Consider the following 22,162-nt stretch of genomic DNA (forward strand, 5'->3'; position numbering starts at 1 on the left):
ACCGCGTATCTATCTATTTATCTATCCATTTATTCATTTATTTTGCGAATAGTCATTATTCATCATTGTTTTAACAAGTTTATGCCAGCACACGTGTTTAGCCGAGTGCTTGGTCGGAATTTTTTGATAATGTAAGCGGTTTTATTCGGAATAACTAAACACAAATAATTCCATGAAAATTATCACATATATGACCACGTATGCAAGGTTCGCGCTCCCGGATACTCAATGTTAAATGCCATGAGAGCCTTACCGTCAGCAGTGTTAACAAATCATCTCTATAACAGGATGTATGGGATGTTAATTGAATGAAGCGTGTCCTATCGTCTGAATGTACAAAGTACATGCGTACGATAGCCTCTCTCGGCAGTCGTTTTACATTATTTTCGTAATTAATTTTAATGTCTGTACATACACAGAAATAGATGAAGCATTCTCGCATGATTTAATTATTTTGATAAACAAAATACACAGCGGCTCACGTTTGCGCGAATTGATTTGAATATATACATAAAACGTTATACTGGAAAGTCAGCTAAATGACTATCTGAGATCAACGTTGACAACACCAAACATAATATGAACAAAAGAACGAGTTATTAAATAAAAAAAAAATTCTCCAGAATCGAAAGTGTCGGTTCATGTGCTCATCGTTGACATGTGTTTCCAAATAATGTTCTGAAAAGGTTTCTCAAGAGTGTTTTCTTGAGAGTGTGCCTCCAACTACTTCAGTGTATGAAAACCTAATTCCGATTCAGATAATTTGTATAGCTACCTTTATGTACAGACTCATTCCCGAGAGTGTTCCTTTATTTAATCTGCAGTATAAAAGACACCTAGAATATATCGAGACTGTACTTTAATATGTTCTGTTGTATATTTATACAGACTGTGAAACACTTTTGAGCATAAACTCCAATCGCTGTATATTTATTTAGATATATTTTCTGAAACGTTATCTGCTTTTGTTAACGTATAAACATCCTAAAACCTTATTCGAGTAAATCAGTTCAAACTTTATTTTATTGGTGTATATTGCAAAAGGATATATGGTACAACCAATGGAAGGATTCGGAAACACGTACAAGTAGTAATGTAAATCCGTCTCCTTATATCTATAGAATAGATATGGAACAGTATTGACATTGATACATATAACAGGGGCGGGGAAAAGGGAGAAAAAGTGTGCAAGGATTTAAAGGGAGGTAATGCTGGGGGTGTTACTTGCTTTACTGAAGCAAACACTGATTGTTTGAAATTTGGGTTGCACATGTTGTGGAAAGTGGTACCTTATACAAGCAATACTGCAGGTACAATTCTGAATTAACACAACAGAGCTGTAGATATGAGTTTTTCACTGACGCAATATGTAGACAATATGATATAGCTGTAGGAAATGCCATAAAGATGAACAGTATTTCAAGTTTAAAGGAGACAGTTTTAAGCAAAAACGTTTGGATTGATTGATTAAGATTTAATAAACTGATATGTCTGGACTACCAACCAGTATGGTATTCACATTTCAGTTTGGAGGAAGGTTTTCCTAAACATTAATTTCGTAGCTGCTGGTAGTTAAAACAATGGAGGTGGAAATGTTCAGTAGTTCGATTACACGACCACTGAGGACTGTCAATTTAGTTTCGTAAGTACAGGTGACTGCTTCAGAAGCTTCAGTTCGTTCTCAGTAGCGCATGATGGATCTGGCCGAGTCTGCTTCTGAAGTAGTAATAATGTGAAGGAATGAAATAAGTATCGGCATGTAAGAACTTGTTTAGGTTAATAATTGACTGATTATATTTTATGTCATCGGGAAGTGTGTTCCGTAAGTCAACAGAAAAGACCAAGAAAGAATCTTCATAAAGGTTAGTTCGACAGTTTACTTAAAGTTAATGTTAGCTATTCTGGTATTATGAGAATGTATATTGGATTGACGAGCAGGTAGAACGTTAGTTAGGTAAGACGGGCACTGACTAAGAACAATCATATGAAATTTGGATAATATTGGGTTTTTCCTTCGTACAACAAGAGGGTTCCCACCGGTTTCTACATATAGTCAGTTCGAATAAATGGACGACTGATATGGGCTGTCGCATATGAGTCATTATTAAATTTGATCGTTTCCTTGATCCACGTATAAAAAATAAAAATTAATTCTTTTCATAATCAATTATATTTTAATAACTCATATGACGAACGCCTTTACGAGGTATGTCAAATAAAATCTGAAGACAAGTTATGTTGGAAATACATGTCAATGTGTTAATTGTAATGTTAATAACCCCAAGTCGACATGTTATCCTCAAAATGACGAAAGATATGAAGGCCTTCCTTGACACTTTCCTATATACATTTCGAAATGAACACGTGTTATTGTATAGCGTAAAAAGTCCACAAATAGTGTTTAATACACTATTGAAAGATTAAACTTTAAATTCTTAGCCACAATAGTATTTTTTATCAGATACTTAAGAAATCAGAAACAAGTTTCCATTGTACAAGAAATCTTGACAAACTTATGTTCTATGTACGTTTATGGTTCGGATATCAAAGAATGTATGTAAATATCAGCAGTTTGTGGAAAATATCCCACGCTGGACCAATATTGTTTTTTAAGCAGGTGAAGTAGTTTGTGAAGTACTAGCAATTTTCGCTGACAAATGAATTGTTTTCAAGAAACTATAACCGTTTCAATTTTTCACGATCTTATTTTCAAATTGAAATAATAAGTCTATTTTTGGCAGGCAGTGCAGTTACTAAGATTTGCTGATAAACTATCATATCTATATGATATGATGATCAAAATGTCTTTCGAGACGACCTTCCTTACCTGTATCCATTGTTTACATTGTACCTATGTAATTAACGCTGTTCTGCCTCGCCAATGGTAAATTATCAAAAACAAAAAAAAATAATAGTGTTGATATTTAGTTCCGTCTTTATTTGAGCTTGTACTTTAATTCAAACGCAGTATGCATTATAATATAGATATATTTATTTCAGTCATGTCCATCAATAACAAATAATAAAAAAATAGATCCGCTTCGGTCGTGGAATTGAGGCGATTTAAATATTGAACCGTCAAATAGTAATGATAATTTTCTCGTGTCTAGTAGATATTTTCATCAGTCAAGCGGGAGCTCGTGTGACTGGTTCGCCAATAGGTGCAGAGCGTTTTTCGATACTCGCTCCTAATACATGGGCAAATACAAATACTGCATTACCATGTGTAAATCTTGTTCAGCATTGTATCTGTGTAAAACAATGTACCAGTACACCAATGTTAAACAGATACTTAATGCTTGAAGAAGTTTGATTTAGTGATACGTTTATATGAGCTAGGCATGTCATTCTTCTCCGGAAATTGACGTAAACACTAATTAATTTTAGATCACGAAGGGCCATATACCTGTGTATAACGAGCTTATTGAACACTAGAAAACTGCCTCGTGGTACAGGAAAACACAGGTAAATGCAAATGAACGTTTAAGAAGTATGTAAGGGAGATAATTCCTGCTTTCCTATGGTCTTGCTCCGTCACTAAACATTGATCAAGATTGTACAAAAGACACACAAATGAATCACACCTTTATGTAAATAATGAAACATTCTACTACGGTTAAAGTGTTATAATACCGTAGGACCAACAAGCCCGGTAACGAGGGCAGTAACCGTAAGAACTAAATGTGCCAAAGAGTTCCGTTTCGTGTCAAGAATCAGCAAGCTTACAATATGTTGGTTCCATCCGACTGGCGCATATCCATGCTTTTGAAAAGAATTAAGTAATTAATGTAATTTACTTTTAAGTATCGGTAGATTTATACACTCGTCATTTGATATGTGAAATATAAAGTCTCCTTATATGTAGTTTAAGAGACTACAGTCTACCATTGAATGTAATAGAAGTTAACAAAGAATACAGGTTTTAGAAATGACAACAAAGTCGACTTTAAGTATAGTTTAAACACGAAAATATTAACAAAAAACAAAAACAAAATATGTGGCAGCAATATTGACCATTGTTGCCTCATCATCGCGTACTATTGACCACTGTGTTACCCTATAAAATACTCACAGTAACAAGCAAACAATAGATATTACTGTTTTACTATATAAAACATTCTTGTTTATAAGTAACTCTTGAATAATTAACATAAAACACCATTTGGAAACAGGCTATGATCATTAAAAATACCTTTCCCAGTACCTTGGAAATTTCAGCCTTATTGATCAAGCTATTCAATTTCTCTGCATTATAAATGATAAGCAATATAATCAGGAAAAAGTAGCGATAAAGGCGACTGTATTGGTATCCTTGTGTTGATAATGATCGATATTTTAATATTAAGCATATCGAATACATGAAAAGAAAACACTATAGAAAATTGCACAAATGATAGACAAGTGAATGACACTAAATACAGTACCATACCTTTACTGCATGAAACAGTTGTTTCATCCTTCTAGAACTCATCAGTGATGTTAAGTTAATAATTTGTTAATACCTAGGAAGTAACTGAGGGAAATCCAAAATGGTGGAAATAAAGGTCAAAACCTGATGCTCTGATTCACTATCCGTGCCGTACCGCACCGGAAATATGATACCAATATGTCAACAGAATCATATTCCTAACTCAAATTCAATAACAGTAAGACAAAATATGAACAAAAGATTTACACGGAGACTGCTTGTAAAAGTACAAAGATGATAATATTAGGTGTACCGGAAGAGTAAGTGTCTTCTGCTTCATCAACAGCACACGCCATATAAATCTTAGTCAATCCATGTAAGTAATGTCATGTTCCCAAGTGAGAACAAAGTAAATTGTAACGAAACCTGAAACAAAAATAAGTTATCGAGCATCAAAAACTTCCAACTTCTCATCGCTAAAGGAAACTACATTATTTCCCAATAAGGTAACTTTGACAACTGTTTAATTTCCCAATCATATTCATTAACCTGCTTCGTTGGGATCCATGTATTGTGGGTTTGTCAACTGTCAACATCTTGCACGAAAATCGTAATATTCAGAATAGGTCATTGAATATCGAATCAACTGCGACATGTAAACTCTATACGTACGGGACACCATACATTGGGGACATATGGATGTTGCTCACCAGAAATGGAAAGTTTACAATAAGAGAGTGTAAATTATCACGCTTATCATACAGTTTGGTAAAAAAATGTCAATAAATGATTAAAGTCATCAGCAGAGAACGTAAGTACGGTTTTATATTTGTTTTACGATCTTCAAGATCGACAAAATGTTCAGATTTCAGCTCCAAAATACAAAAAGATACAATATAGATGATGATTTTGATGTTATATATGACAATAAAAATACCTTCACTACTTATTTGAGATTAACGTGCTGAAATTTTAACTCCAGATGTTGTTTTATCAGAGGTCTTTTGTTTTATTCACTGAAATACCAACAGGAAATTTTTATGACTTCATGTGATATGTGACGTCACTTTTATCTACATTTATTGTATTCCTAGGATTTTGTTAACGTTGTGTCTGTTGCGAGGCAAGTTAACCGTTCTAATCTATAATTTTAATGGATTTACGAATTGTGTTTCATTTGATTTCTATCTAATATCCGGTCCCGTCGTCCTATTTCTATCGCCTTCTGTGTTTTTATATACCGATATTGATTTAAGAGTGTGTCAGGAAGTGATAACTCCTACTCCATGTCCGAGTACAATCAGTAGCTTTCTTATTTCTTTCCTTATATCGATTAACCTTAAGGTTTTTTGGCTTTGTCAGGTGGATATATTATAGATAATAAATAAGTCATGTTTTGCTATTCTCGATTTTCGTTCAAAAGGAGTTAAATTATATCGAGTTACAATCTTGCGATTAAGATACCAAGGGAAACCTTATTTTTGCGAACGTTACTCTTGATGTCAAATTTCAGATACAAAAATGATGATTTAAAAGAAAACATTATGATTTTCAATAATGATCATTGTTAATGCTTTTGAATGCAATTATTCTGTGCATGTTACTAACATCTACATCCAATACAATATAATCTGTTCCAGACAGTTGGTATAGACTAAATACCGTTGAGTGTTTAGTCAGGGCCGAGTCGGCTAGCGACGGAACAGATAATACAATAGTAATTAGTTTCACATTTATTATTTCACGGAGCAAATTTCACGATCATATCAGTGCATCTTTAAATAGCGAAAATATCATCCATATAAAGATATCCGGGTCTGTGGTGTTCCGCTGATTGCTTTCCATGGGGCAATTTTCATGTTTAATTCCCTGTTTTAGATGAATAAGCAAAAATGATCTATTAAAAGACACGTTTCCTGTGCTTTTGTGCTGTAATATCAAAGATATAACAGGTGCTTTTTTTTGGATTTTTTTATTAACCTTTAGTCCAGTATGACCTTTTGGAGTTTATCTACGTCTGAAAACAAAAAAGCATTAATGTCGTTAACTCATTCCCCTTTGATGAATGAAACTTTTTAAAACTGATTATCATATTTAATGTTATCACCATCACGCTTCTAGACTCATGCAATTCTCTTACCTGTCAATATTACGGTCGATTGTACAACAGCGAACAAAATATATTTATTAGAAAAAGAAACAATAATACTTTGCTGATGTCATACATCTTGTATTGTGACAATTGGTGTAGTCTTCTCGCAATCATTATTTGATATACCGGTACTAACATTTATTTCTAATTGTTTAGATTCGAGTGAAGATATTTTTCTGTAAAGAAATTCTCGTTCGTGTGTATTTTCTGGTAACTTGGTATTTTATACTTCAGTGCCCAGCATTTCCATCTGTTCTTCATTCTCTAAGGGTTCAAGGGGATCCTTCCTGTCTGGACAACAGTTCCAAAGTCTCTCGATCAAAGGTTCAAGAAGTAATATGACACCGGAAATGAAGTAACACACTCCCATCACTCTGAATGACAGATCCCATGAACCAGTGGCATCCTCAATCCAGCCTGGATAGGAAAGATGTGTGAAGATAGAAATCAATTAACAATACTTTATATTATAACCGAAATAATGTTTTAAATTTCAAAAAAAAAAAAAAATATGTCGCTTAAACTTTATTGTCATACACGTTTTCGAGAAAATAAAAGTGTCATTATAAAAAAGTAAAATAATTATAGATGGAAAGTGGTATACCGTATAACTGGTGATTTTCCTGTGTCAAAATTTTCGCGATTTTCTTTTAAAACAAACGAATAAAAATCTGCGATCTTGATGTAGGAGGACATCTATACACACGTATCTGATTATTTCACGGGTTATGTTTTCGCGATCACGTTAATGTATCGCGAATTAGCGAAAATAATTGGCTTTACGGTATTACACGATGTTTAGAAGATATCCTATACACAATTATACACAAAGACCACACACATACATGTTCATTAACATCAATTCATATATTCATTAAATAGACGGATATTGACAGAATTAGACCATAAGGTCATGTATATTTAGCACACAGGTCATGGCTTCCAATAGCTGTATAATACGCGTTGAATAATTTATTTACTTCCTACATACATTAGTTTAATCATTAAATGCCGGGATAATTTCATGCAAGATTTTTATGGCATGAGTGAAAAAAATCATCAATAGTTTGAATGATCAAAACGTCATATTCTTTGGCTATGGCAAAAGTTAACATTTAAAGAGTATCTTGTTTTGATAAATATATTTTCGATGACTCCGTCTTATTTACGTGTATCAAAATTGTACTAACCCATGGAAGGTTGGCCAAGGGCGAGGCCCGTCGATAAAAACATAGTCAGTAGTCCCATAGCTGACGCAAGTCTCTCCAGGTTTACACAGTCCAACATAGCTACAGCCATCAGGCTCCAGAATGCCCCCGGAAATATCCCAAGTACACAGCCGTACCCGATCATTGCCGGAAAGTTACGAAGAAATGGGATCAAAATGGCGGACATTCCACTTGCAACAGCAGAACATATCATTATCTTTTTCTTTTCAAATAAATTCAAGTCTGCTAACCAACCGAAAAATGATCTAGCAAATATTTCTGTTGCCCCAACCATTGATAATGCTATAGTTATTTTATTTCTCTCTAAACCTAAGGACTGCATATGAGCCGGAAAGACTGCAAAACTTGCTGAATATGCGAATATATTAATTGTTAATGATATTACGTACATAGCAAGCTTCGGAATTCGCAGCAAACTTAAATCTAATATTGGTTTTTTCTTCGTTTTCTGTTTGGTTTTATTCTGTTTAGTTGTTAATTTGGAATCGTGTGAATTTTGGTGAAAAAAACTCTTCTTTTCCCTCAGCTGATATGGTTGGCGAAGAAGCGCCCCAAAAACACACATATGAAGAAGTACACCACTGATAAGAAACATAGCACCCTGAAAACCATATTTATCTATAGTGTACCGAAAGAAATAGGGAAACATAAAACTACCAATTCCACTTCCTGATAAAACGATTCCATTGGCTAGTGCTCGTCTTTTCTGGAAGTAGAAACTCACTAACGTTGTACAGGGAGAATAAAGCAGACCACCACCAAATCCTAAAACAAAGGAAAGACAATAAATGATTACTTTTGTCATATTTTACATTAACATATGCGTACTTCAATAAAACTGTTTACTTATTTGCATATATATATTATATATATATATATATATATAATATACAATATTACAAATGTAAAATATTTTATTCTGGGTGATCTTGTGAATTAATATCCTACTTATCCTCGGAGAAAGCAGACATAAGTGTATTTTTGAGCTGACTAATGATGGTCCATTGCAGAAATAAAAATGAACATTGTAAAGGACCAAAATTACAATTTTCATCTTCTTCCCAAAACCTTACTCTTCGGTTTTTCATTTTCTTTATTAGTTTAGCCACGTCTAATAATTATCAAACATATAAAAACACTAGAAGTGTATACATGTACATCAATTGATGTCGCTTTCACGTAAGCAGTTGAAACAGTTTGACCGGTTGAACTTGCAAGAAAAATGCCAGGCACAGATCGGGGCCGAGGCAGGACTGCAGAATAACTGGCACGTGGAGTTTGAGGGGTCTAACCTTACCTGTCAGAAACTAATAAGCTGAATATCATTAATTTTCAGAATTTCTGCATAAAAGTCGAGATCGGTGCTCTCGTATATTTCCGGGAGCATTATGCTATAGAGCACAAGTGAAATGGGTGGTGTCTTAATTTCATTTAATTCATTTATACTTGACAGGGAATTCCGAAACTGTGATTTTGACATATAATTTAACATATCTCAGGTCCAACATCCGGTACAAAGGTGTTCGCGTATAGTGAAATAACCCCAGACCACACGGACCGTTTCAACCGGGTTACGCGTATGCAGTCTTAGTGTTTAAAACTGACCCGATATGACACCGATGGTGAGATACATCCACTCAATACTTGGAACAAAGGCAGACAACAGGTAACCGACAGCCATAAGGACTCCGCCAACCATCACTGTCAAACGGAATGAAAATTTCACGGCCAGGTGATTAGCTACAGGCCCTGGTTAGTAAAAAAAGATAGATATTAACTATGCATGTAACATTTTTATATGTAAACTTGACCTCGTTTAGATGTACATTTATATCCCTTACACCTATAGATGTTCCCGCTAAAATATATTTATCGGAAAGTTTTACCTCATACTATCATTGCAATCGTCTATGTAAAAAAATAATGAAAATACCAACATGTGGACATACTGATGATGCAAACTCAAATTCAATAGATGTAGCACAACAGATTTACATGGAGACTTCTGAGTACAAAGAGAATAAGACAATATGTTCCGGAAAATAAAGTGTTTATCAACAACACTCCCCATATAAATTTTGTTCATTCCAAGTTAGAAATATCTCTTTCTCAACTATCACCTTCTCAAAGATTGTTCAAAAGACACAAAAGTGAAAAGCACCTGTTAGTACAACTTTAGAGTTAGATAAAGTAGATCCACACAATGAATTAAACTGCATCATACAGCTGTTTCGTTTTTCTAGAACTCGTCGATGATGCTAAGGGCCTAAATTTTGAAGCTTAGAAGGTGTTCTAAGGTATATAACAACGGAAACAACAGGCACAGTAACGAGTATCAAATACATCCAACTGTATATCGAACATACGAAGTAGAATATAAAACTTCCCCAAATTTTTCATCATACAAGCAAAATAGACACAAAATTGAGTTCCGTCCCTTTAGCATCAACAGGAATATATGTAATGTATTTACCCATAGCGAAGTAGAGGAACGACTGCAAGCTCCCAATCCACGCAGTGTTTCCGGCTCCGACATCATATGCAACCAAAAGCTCCGTGTACAATATCCCATATCCTTTAGACACTCCGGACAGCATCATGTACAGGCCGGAGCTAGCTGTCGGTAAAGAAACAAGACAAATAAGACTGAAGGAGTCTCATTGATAACTTTAACGCGGAAAATTGGATTATGTTTACACTCCAATAAGATGTTAGATATAAAGTTATTTGACACTTTCGTTTTAAATATCATCGAAAATATTAAAAATGAAAAAAAATGCTGTTGAGGCCTCACCGATCAAAATAACCCACGCATATCCGGTATCCACAGGGGTAACTTCCGTTCTTACAACCATCTTCACACATTATAGTTCTTGGTGCAAAAGAATTTGACAAAACCTCTCTGTCATCATGTATGCGTTGTCAAAATATGCTGATGTTGATAACAATGTTATTCCCGGACTCATCTGTGGATTAACAGAAAGAAAAGTTTTGATCAGATTTCAAAGCTCATAGTCGTATGTTGTTTCAGTGGAGTGAATCACTGATAACGTGAGATGTCAAAAATAGCATCAAACATAATGCTAGGTAAGTATTCAGATATGTGTGACTGTTATTTCACTATAAGTGTGACTTACCTATTTCACATATATATTAATAGATGATTTATGAACCTTTCTGCAGCAAGTGTTATATATTTATAATGTATTATATATTAAGTTTATCAAAAGTCCATTAAAATGTTTGAACTCTCATAAGACTTTATTTATTAATACAAACTATATAATTAATGTGATACGTATAACAAGGAGAAACACGTGACATGTATCCTAAAGGAGAACAGACAAAATCACCGCTCGCGGTAAGTATGGTGTGTTTTAACTGCTTTATCGTTCATGTGTGCATGATGTAAACGTTGCACGGGAAAATATTACTTTATTTCAAGGAGTACATAATTAGGTCATCATATATGCTGCTGTTGCTGCAAACACTTCGAGACAAAAACAGAAAAACAGTGGCAGAAAAATTTATAGTCGTAAATATGTAATAAAATATTAGTAAGATATGTGTAAATCAGTGTTATTTGTTGTTAATATTAGCGAAAATTGATTTCAATGACATGACGGGCACTGCTATGTTCTAGTGATCGCTGCCAAATCATCGCTCGAAGTGTTCACCTGTAGAACTCGTGTCGGAGTTAACGGGGGCTCTAAACGGGTCAAAATGAGGGAATTGTAATGAAAAAATAAGAGATAAATTTGTGTTTCTATATACACACATGACGTATGGGATTTGAGTTTATCAATGAATCTGATCCGCGTCGTCCGTATACAGAGTGATTAATCAATGTATGTCAAGGTCAAATTGCGAGATAGTCTCTAGAACAAACAAAGCTCAATATAGAAGCCAAGAAGTGTAACGCAGAATTTGCTGTAGTGTAGTTTCAAACTTATACCGTATATATACATTAAATGTTCTAATAGAACTGTATGCCTATTTTTATAATCTTTATATACTTCCTTGTTGTTGCACAGTTATATAGACTTTTCGACCTAATTTAAATGAAAAGCCAGCATGCTCTTGACGAGTCAACCATGATAATTACTTCCTTTATTGATACGACTTCGTATAATGAATACCGATGTCACTTCAATGCATATATAAGATAATTGATCCCTTTATTTCCATTCGTAAAACCCGTGTTATGGAAGGGTATAATTTTAACTGCTAAGGAGTGCATATCGATGACAACGTGTACAAACAATAACTGAGAGGATTTGCTCTTTAGTAAAATATAAATGATAATATTCTGATTGAGGTAGTATACCTGTTAAAATGTTAACTTCAGAATTCTTCAGTATTATACAGAAACACACTCGTTGATACCTCGAGATTCTTCAGTGCACAGCCTTGTTGAGTGAGAACGTTCACCCTTGCATGTGATAACATGATGACCTTAATCTTAAACATTACGTAGTTAACTTGTTAAATTTAGCAATCATATATTTGGTACAAAATATATACGATAGACATATTACTATTGATCCCAAAGGGTACATTATTTTTTTTGTTGCTTACGTAGTTTATATATATATATTAGACTGGCTTTTTTATAAATTGCAAATAGCCCTTGACACTAGACATAACTAAACCCTAGAGACATTCCGAATGGTGAAAATATAATTGTTTTCAGGACCAATAACGTCACACACTGTGACATTATGCAATACACAATGTACATTAACAGGTAAAGAAACAGCCTTTGCTTTTGAAATGCTGTTTTTTGTAGAACTATTTTTAGCTCATACTATTTGTCTATTTATAAATAACGACTATAACCACCTGTACATGATATCTTTCTGTAGTAGATCTACATTGTTTGTAGTAATCTAGCTAGCTTCTTTGTCGTGTGACGCAGTAGACGCATAGGGTATAACGAGGGCTTAATTTACACAAAACAGTAATTAAAAACCAAGATAGGCTTTATCAACTTCACATTGCAACACACGTCACAATAACCATAAAATTAGACACCTGATAGTTAAAAGCGACAGCTGTCAGCCTTTTTTCTCTGTTATGTCAAATAAAGGCATCTCCAACCAACGAGACTTGCGAGGACTGTTCTGTTCTAATTTACTTATTCTCATAATATCTTCGACGGATCCTGGTTACCGCATTTTTATATAAGGTCTTAAATTTAGAAACAATCCTTCCAGAAGTACTTTAATCTGAATTTATAATGTTCATTCACCTAAGTCTTGTTTGTTTGTATCGGACCGAAACTCGGCAATATAAACTAACATGCTTTCATTTGGTTTCTGGTTTCTTAAAAATATGAAGACGTCATATGTTTGTCCTCATGTGCAAGCCGTATCCTAGAAGCACCTATCAAGTTTCTTTTTGCCTGTTTTGACGTTTTATGTCAAGCTATCATATCCTACCAAACCAGAACCTTCGTCCATGTGAAACGGAAATCATGCATTTTTTTTCTTGTTGTCCCAATGTTACATACAAGCTAGTAATTGTCAACCAGGTCAACGTAAGTCCATTGCTGGAAAGAACTTGAAAGACGTGATAGAATCCATGCTAGAAATGTCGTCTCTGTCTATTAAATCTTTGTAATTGGTATGTTTCTCTTCACTGACGAATTCTATTGATGTCGTATTATCTCCCTCAGTTACAGGTCTTGGTATATGTTCTGATGCAGATGTCGGTGCGGTGTGTGCGCGTGCGCGTGCTCGTGCTCGTGCGCGTGTGTGTGTGTGTGTTGATCTTTCTTCTTTGTTCTTTCATATTGGATCTACGGTACTGAGTTACCGGGATTGCTCCTATCATAGCTACCGGAATGACTCTGAGAGATCGCTTCTTGTAGCTTACTGCCAGCTTTTCTTGACTTGTTACCTCCCTTCCTTCACTTTGGAACTAGCTGGACATTTGTCTGATTCAAGACGATAGCTATTTTGTTCTTGAAGTAAGTAATGTTACTGAAAACGATAACGAAACATACGCATATAGATATTATTAACAACATCAGAAAGACAAGCAGTAGAAATCAATACCTTTTCCAGAGCAAATTCAACTTAACTTGTGATCGATCAACTTAAGGTATTTCCTAATACCCCGACCCTATACACAGGTTCTTAATTTAGAACCTACCAAACCGGAAGTTGAAGTCATATTTTGTTTCCTCGATTATAACAAGCTGTATATGTTGAACAACCATATAAACGGATTATTTTGACTGAAAATTGAATGGATTTTACTTCGCGTTCATTTTAGATTCTATATGTTTCCGTTTACTGCTTGACACGTTGGTATGTATGAACTATTGGTCTATATCTATTAACATGTTTACAATACACCTATCAGTTTAGCTACGAGTATATGAGTAAGCCATATTATCACGCACTCACTATTGTATACAATATTGTAAACAAGAAAATATTTTGTATCAATGTTGTGTCCCGGTACAGGCGGGGCCAAAAGAGGGAAAATTTCTTTCAAATCCTACTCCTCTTATAGGAATGGCTGGATTTTGCCTCAGTTTGGTCGGAAGCATTTTTTATTAAAAGAGAAACTATTTTGTATAAACAGTGGGTCTCGCCATCCTGAGACGGGAGGGGCGTGGTTCAACAGGGGAAATAGAGAAAACTCTTTCAAATCCAACTCCTCCTGTACCAATGACTGGTTTTTGTCCAAATTTGCTCAGAATTACATTTTGGTGAAGGGGAATCTTTTTTGTATAAATGCTGGGTCTTGGCCCCCTAGGGCAGAGGGAAGGGGCTCAAAAGGGGAAATGCGTTACATCTTACAAACAGTTCATATTCTCATTCCATAACCATATATAACATTGCTGGGCATACAGATATAAACACAATCGTTCGTGATGTGAGAATTGACTCTTGGGTCTGGTCCCACCAAAACGGACTTTGTTTAATTGTTATATCGTTGAAACGTTCGAGATCACTTTTCCATAACCATATAAACACAAGTATGGTGTGAAAATTGGCCGTGGGTTCCCTACACCCGGGGACTTAGTTTCAGGGTTATGTCATTGAACCATATAAAGCGATGATGGGCATCAAGAGATCAACACATCCATAATGTAGGAACTGGTCCTTGGGTGTGGCTCCGCCCCTCTGGACTTCATTTCTGGTTTATATTTTTGTAACAGTTGAAATCCCCACCTCAAAACCATATTTTGCATAGCTAGGACTCGAGAGATAAACCCAACTATGATGTAAGAACTGGTCCTTGAGTATGGCTCCACCCTCTCGGCTTAATTTCTTGGTCTTTGAAACGGTAGAGATCCCCACCAATTAACCATATATAGCAATCAAGAGATGCATGATGTAAGATTTAGCCCTTGAGTCCGGCCTCTCCCTCGAGACAGTTTCTGGGATTTTGCCCAAACTTGGTCTGTAGCGTGGTTTGGGGTTGGGAAATCGATTTTGTATAAATAGTGGGTCTTGGCCCCATAGGGCCGGGTGGGGGTTGGGGGTTGGTGGATGTGTGTGCTCAATATGGGAAATGAGTTATATCTGATACACAACTTAGATCCCCATGTTTTTGCTAGGTAATAATGCTGGGCATGAAGAGATAAGCACAATCATGATGTAAAAGTCCAGTGTTCCGGTCCCACACCCTCTGGACTTAATTGTTGGATTTTATCTTCGAACCAGTAGAAATCCACACCCTTTTGCATAAAGAATATCTACAATGTCAAGACACCTAGAATCTAGAGGGCGATACACACCCTATGGGCTTCTTGTTTTCATATACAATTGCACACACACACACACACACACACACACACACACACACACACACACACACACACACACACACACACACACACACACATATATATATATATATATATATAAGCTCTGATAAAGGAGAAATATAACGAACAAATACATCAGCATTGGTCATCCGAAGAAACATTCTGTCTTAAAAATTATTTTCGTTGCTGAATGATTTACTCTAAAATGCACTTCATTTTTTTTTTTTTTTTTTTTCTTCATTTTTTTTTCATTTTACTTATTTGTCGAGAATGGAATATAATCAAAGTTACGTACCTTCTGCACATCTTTTGGAAAATGCGAAAAGTTGAATTATCGAAACAAATACTTCAATAACAGCATTGAAGTAACGACTGATATGTTTTTCTGTCCATAGTCATTATGGGAGACACTGACAGCCTTTCAGTGAAGCTACGAAAGGAAGGTAACAACGTTTACACTTCTGTCAGAGAGGGTCTCTGTAACTCGATCAGATTTCAAAGGTTCAATAAGGCTGCAGAATGTTATCGCAGAGCCTTCCAGGCAGCAGAAGAGAAGGCAGAAATGATATCAGCTGCCAAAAACTTAGCAATGGCCTCGTGGAGACTTGCAAAGGTTGAAATAGAACTGTCTATGAAAGCTGCAAATACAACTCGTTATTATAAAGAGGCATTCAAGCATTTTTCATATACATATTTGAATGGGATTTCGTGCTACACACTCGATTGGACAGCAAAGCTTTGTGCATCAATTAACGACTGCTGGCAGGACTTTAGTTGTTTAATGAATGATCACTTCGACTTGGAAGCAAGAATCGATCAATATTACCTTGTTCTTGAGGCTGTTGAAATAGATTATGTTAGAGGCAATTTTTATCTCAACCTTGCAAGGTTTTATTTCCGTAACGGTGTGACAGCAATTGAGAATAAAAATTATCAGCGTGGGTTGTCTGAAATGAGGAACTGTTCCATGCCCATTCACGAAGCTAGAAAATATTGTTTGGATAAAAAGAATGTCGGGAAGGAGTGTGGTATTCTAGAGGACGACGTCATAATGCACGAATGTACTGCGGATGCAATGCAAGCAATAGCTATCGGTAAGTGTTGAATATAGGCAAATTGCAAAAGTTTAATACTCAACAATTTCAAATGCATCGTTTATTATTTCTAATAAGACGAAATCTCATATACTTTATCGGTACAAATCTGAAGATATATCTGAGGCGCAGTCATTGCAGTAAGATAAAATTAATCAAAACTTTTCATTGTTACAAGTAGATATCATTAGCAATTTCAAGATCAAAATAAATTGTCTGAGCATGCAGCAGCATTTGTATTTTATATCACTGCACCTGATGTCCAAAAACTTGTGATATGGAAACTTTTCCATCCGTCAATATAGAGGATAGTTAATAGTGTCTACAGTAATAGATAGATTTCACTCGTATTTGTTTGGTATCTTTCACGATTGCGAACTTGTGAAATATATTTGTTATTACTAAAGATACTCTATTTCTATCTATTACATTTTCTTAATCGTAATAGCCATATTGCTAACATAATTGGGAATATGCTTTTCGCGGGCACTACTCGGTCATTATAGCTTCGTAGTACGCGACAAAATATAGTTCGTTTTGAAAATAAAAGTAAAAATATGAAAATTCAAAGATAAATTCAAATTAAAATTCATTTTTATAATGACATAGAACATGTTACTTATTCATATCACGAACAGACAAAATATTTACCCTAAAATGTTCAGAGACAGGTTAACATGTGACCAGTTACTTAGCGGCAGTAAATATGGCGGCAACCTAGATGTCGGTGTTGATAACACGAATCCTTTTGAATTGTATAGCTCCACTTTCAAGACTTTCGGTTGGGGTTGGGGTTTGATCTGTGATAAGGTAAATTGAGTAACATTGTTTGCTGACTTCCTTGGAAACGAAAGTTTACCAGGGAATTGAAGGTCGTGATACTAGTAAATAACCCTTTCAGGTTTATGATTTTGTATTTTTGTACCGGACTTTATGATTTGTCATTTTTATCAGATGAGAAATAACACTTTAACAAATGAGATACTTCATAGGCAAAAATGTAATAACATCCTAACGTACTCCTCTCCGAAGGTGACAACTTGTTCAAACAAGCCATAGAACAGACAGATGATGTAAACATGGACATGATTTGGGACGTGGTAGATTGGTATAAAGTTGCAGTTCTGCGCACGCGTGAGAGAACTGAAAAGGAACAGGAGGCCATTGCGACAAGTAGATTAGGCAGACTTTATGAAAAGGTGCTGAAGATGAAAGAAAAAGCCAAGGACTACATGATGCGATCAGTTCAACTAGCACATAGCATGCAGCCTCGTGTGTTCACATCGGAAGGTAAAACATTTTTATTATGATAACTAAGTGTGAAATATGTGAAAAATCAGATAAGCGTTTTATAAGACATATAGGTGAAAGCAAAGTGTCTGACCTCTGTCGTTAAAGATACCCTCAGTACAGAGAATAGCAAATTGTCCCTCTATGAAATGAAAATTTTGCCTCAATAATTTAGTTGTTGATGATTGTTTTTATATTCAAAGAAAACCAATATGACCTGCAAAACCTATTTCATTCGCCTATCATACAGACTTTCGCAATCCGATTTCCGAACGAATGTGAAAAAGTATTCGCCATTTTCCTGACATGTATGTTTTCTTGTTTCCTTCCACATTCATTTCTGTCCAGCGATTGGTACAAGTCGGGATAACTTGTTTCACAAAAAATAATCAAAAATAAATGTTACCATCCTATCATAATCCAAACAAGGGCAAAATATAAACAATATGTAAAATAAAAACTCTTGAAAAAGTACAAGGAAAACAAGACCCGGTGTTCCGGAAGAGTAAGCGTCTCCTGCTTCATCGACGACATCCGCCATATAAACCTCAGTCAATCCAAGGTATACATCAATGGAACTAACATGCAAACTATGGAGCAACAAACACTTCCAGTTTATTGTCGCACAAAGAAACAGAATATTCATCATTGAGATCATTATGACGACCGTTAAACTGCCCCTTAATTTCCATCAACCTACCTCTTTTAATTCCTACGTTACGAGTTTGTCCGTCAGTTAACGAGTTCTTGCCCGAAAATCGTGATGATGGTAACAGGCCCTTGAATATCGAATCAACTGTGACATACCAACAACTGACATTTCTTCATATTTTAATCAAATAAACAAATACACATGAAAACGAGAAAACTAAACTTTTTGTAGTAAGGTAATCAACATCAATCTTTTACAAATTACACAAAATTTTGCCACTGATATCTAAACTACTCGTTTATGTTTTGTGAAAAAAATACAAATCGAAGTCTTTGAATCTGAACATAATTGATAATATTCCCTTGTTTTGTCATAAGTTAAAAACACCTCCGTTGTTTCTTTCGTCAAGAGTAGACAAGATTTCTCCATTGTACATGTTTCATTACTTGAAAGATCTCCTGGGCCCGCAGAGGCTTCGGGAATTATTAACATATCTAATTCAATATTTTCTTAGCTTTCCATGTTGACTTTGAGTACAGATGGATATCTCTATCATGTCTTCAACGTCTACAAATACCTCGTTAATGTTTTATATACGTTGTTTATGTAAAGAAAATTCTTGTTAAGATTTCTATCATTTCAGACTGGTTTAAAGAGGCTTCGGCTATTGTGAAAAAATACCAAGACGAGAAAGTAGCAGAGGAAGATGCAGAATGGAAGAAACAAAGAGAAGAGATAAAGAAAGAAATGACTGAACAACTGGAAGACCTCAAAAAAGCTGACAAAAAGGGTGACTTAGAACTGCTCGCTTATATTTACAAGTTAGTCTATTTACATCAATATGAAATATATCAATACATGTATATAGATGGTTTAAAGTATAGTAACCATTCCTGTTGGTGCAGTAGGTTATAAAACTGGAAGCAATAGGGGTTCCGATATGACAATGGAACCTTTTTGGTAGGTGAATAAATCACATTTATTAATATATGATTTATTAGACCGCAAGAGAATCATTCATTGATCATACTGGAAGCTTAAGTCTTCACTCCTCCCTACATTTTGATTATAAGACAACTATAATGTATACGGAGAAATTTTCGTCTGTTTCGTCCCTTTTGGCTTATATGTTAACGTTAGAATGAACGATAGGCGTATAATTTACGTAACAGCTAAATGTTTACTTGTATGTACTGGAGGACAGATTGACACTGATTGAAAATGAAAAGGTACGGGGTGAAAAAGACGTGGTTGATTCCCTATATATTGTAAACATGAGGCGCATGTTTCGTCACATTCAATGATTGATAATGTTATTTTCAGAAGAATTATGTAACATTGATACTTTAATTCAAATGAAATGAGAGAAAATGCGTTTTCTGGTCGTTCAGTGGGGGGAAATCTTTTACCCAGTTGATGTCTTATTTTTATATCATAGGAACTTCCCACCGAAGAATCCTCTTTACAAGGACTCATTCGTCATGCCGTCGGACCCCTCAGAGATAGATTTAGCCAAAAAGAAGAAATGGTATCAACAAGCAGTGGTTAACTATCATCCCGATAGGGCGAATGAGAAGGAAAATGGGTTACAGTGGAAGGTTCTGACAGAAGAGATCACCAAGATCATCAACTGCCGGTATAACCGACAGAAGGATTTGTGAAGGCAGCAGCAATGTAATGTGTATTGTATATGCTGAAAAATAATCCAATCTCCGACATGTTATGAATTCTGACGCTAGCTCAAAGATGGGGGCCATCAGTTTAGTTAAGGTAATTGACAGATATCGACATTGGAGAAACTTATTATAACGACATGATCAAATGGGTCATCGAAATGTGAAGTGTAGAGGTCGATAATGATGATCTTCTTCGCTTCAAGTGTGTTTCTCAATATTGTAGGTGATATTCTCAATCCAGAGATCAATTTAAGTTAATAATAACACATATGAAATCATATCTCATGGTATTGTCTCCTACTTTAATTGGATAATTCTACAAAGATAAAAAAATCAACCTCGATTTGATAGATTGATTTAATTTCTATTAAATCAGTCCTTTTGCCAGAATCTGTGATAAAACCTTGCTCACACATTTTTGTTATTTGGTTTAACATTATTATTTCTGATTTTTTATTTACTGTTTGTTATATTCCTGTTTCATTTCCCTCCCAACAAACTTGAAAGTTTGTGTTGTGATCCTGGTTGTTTGTATGTGTGTGGATGTTGTTTGTGATTAGTTGTAGTAGTTTATGACAAGTATTTAAAAATCATTACTATATCTAAAGTGTCGCCATGTCCATCCCCGGTGTACGTTAAAGAGTTAGAGAAAAACTGTTAGCTGCGTTTTAGCATACGTTTAATTTGCAAAATATAAATACATCTTTTTAATCGCTAAAATCAAAAAATATTCCCAATCATCATGATATCTCTCCAACCATTCCTTTATAAATAAGTCCTAAAACTGAGTGTACCACAGACATATCAAACATAGATACAGAAACGATATCAACATCAATCTAAAGTGATAAACAGTATATTGTGGACATATTAATTATGTTAACTATTACATTAATCAAACTCAACAAATTATCGGTAACTGAATATAGTATTCAATATAAATGAATCGGTTTCTTTGTGAAGGTTAGGTAACTATATACACAGATTGATTAGAATTCAAATAGCATGAGTTTCGGAAGGTGCCTTGTACCTTGTATACTATCAAAGTGTAACAAGTGTACTCTAATCAGTTGTTGTATATTCATAAATATAAAAAATAAGTATTCTTATATAAATACTTGTTTCATCATCATTATCCCTTACTTGAACACAGATGTTAGTGGTCAACAACCAAAAGAATGATGTAAATGAATATGGTCAACGTATGGTGAATTTAATGCATTTTCACATTAATACATAGACATGATGATGACACACATGAAAAGTACAGCATGGCATTATGCATATTAAAAATGGGGAAAACATTTTTGAAGAAATATGTAAAATATGGTTATCACTAATGAAAAGCATGAGCGATGATAGGCAAACTCCGCATTCGACCAAATAATGAAATATGTAAAAAAAAAAAACACAAAAACAAAAAACAAAAAACGAACCTGATATCTTTTGTGGAAGTTGGCAGAAAAGACTTGAAATAGTCGTTGAAAGGGGTCTATCAATGATCATTTGATTCCTTTCCAAGGGGAAGTAACTACTTACATACCTAAGGACTATATTTCAATGGAGGAAACTCGTATTAACCCATGCCCACTTGATATACCTAAGAAGAAAACGAAATTACATTATAAACATAAATTATGTGCAAGTTCCGGATGCATAAGTTAAGCTGCTTTCTATGTTGCTGTTACTTGGGACGTTTGACATAAAAGTCAAACACATCTCTTTTTCCACTTGGTGTTTGAGGCTGGACACTTCGCCTTGACCTGACAATTTCCGATTGCCTGGCACAAAATGTCCATCCTTTATTTGTAAATTTTCGATCCATTCATCCGAAATCTTATTTCATTTCGGTAACGTTTCATTCTCGATTTTTGT

At 34.9% G+C, this 22,162-nt stretch overlaps 1 protein-coding gene across 1 annotated transcript; it reads left to right on the forward strand.

Moving 5' to 3' along the window:
• Positions 1–15,975: 15,975 nt before the first annotated feature.
• Positions 15,976–20,320, forward strand: LOC132545430 (uncharacterized). The gene is made up of 4 exons (XM_060209116.1): positions 15,976–16,669; positions 17,702–17,959; positions 19,255–19,432; positions 20,050–20,320. The coding sequence occupies exons 1-4, from the start codon at positions 15,976–15,978 to the stop codon at positions 20,270–20,272; spliced, it is 1,353 nt and encodes a 450-aa protein (XP_060065099.1). The 3' UTR covers positions 20,273–20,320.
• The last annotated feature ends 1,842 nt before the right edge of the window (positions 20,321–22,162 follow it).

The sequence above is a fragment of the Ylistrum balloti genome, unplaced genomic scaffold (genome assembly GCF_031769215.1).
Source record: "Ylistrum balloti isolate Yb309-2 unplaced genomic scaffold, AGI_CSIRO_Ybal_v1 Utg369848, whole genome shotgun sequence".
Lineage (NCBI taxonomy): Eukaryota > Metazoa > Mollusca > Bivalvia > Pectinida > Pectinidae > Ylistrum > Ylistrum balloti.

Coding starts and splice junctions, on each gene's coding strand:
- LOC132545430 (XM_060209116.1), top strand. CDS start 15,976: ATGGGAGACACTGACAGCCTTTCAGTGAAGCTACGAAAGGAAGGTAAC. Junction 17,960..19,254: donor TCGTGTGTTCACATCGGAAG/GTAAAACATTTT, acceptor CTATCATTTCAG/ACTGGTTTAAAGAGGCTTCG. Junction 19,433..20,049: donor CTGCTCGCTTATATTTACAA/GTTAGTCTATTT, acceptor TTTATATCATAG/GAACTTCCCACCGAAGAATC.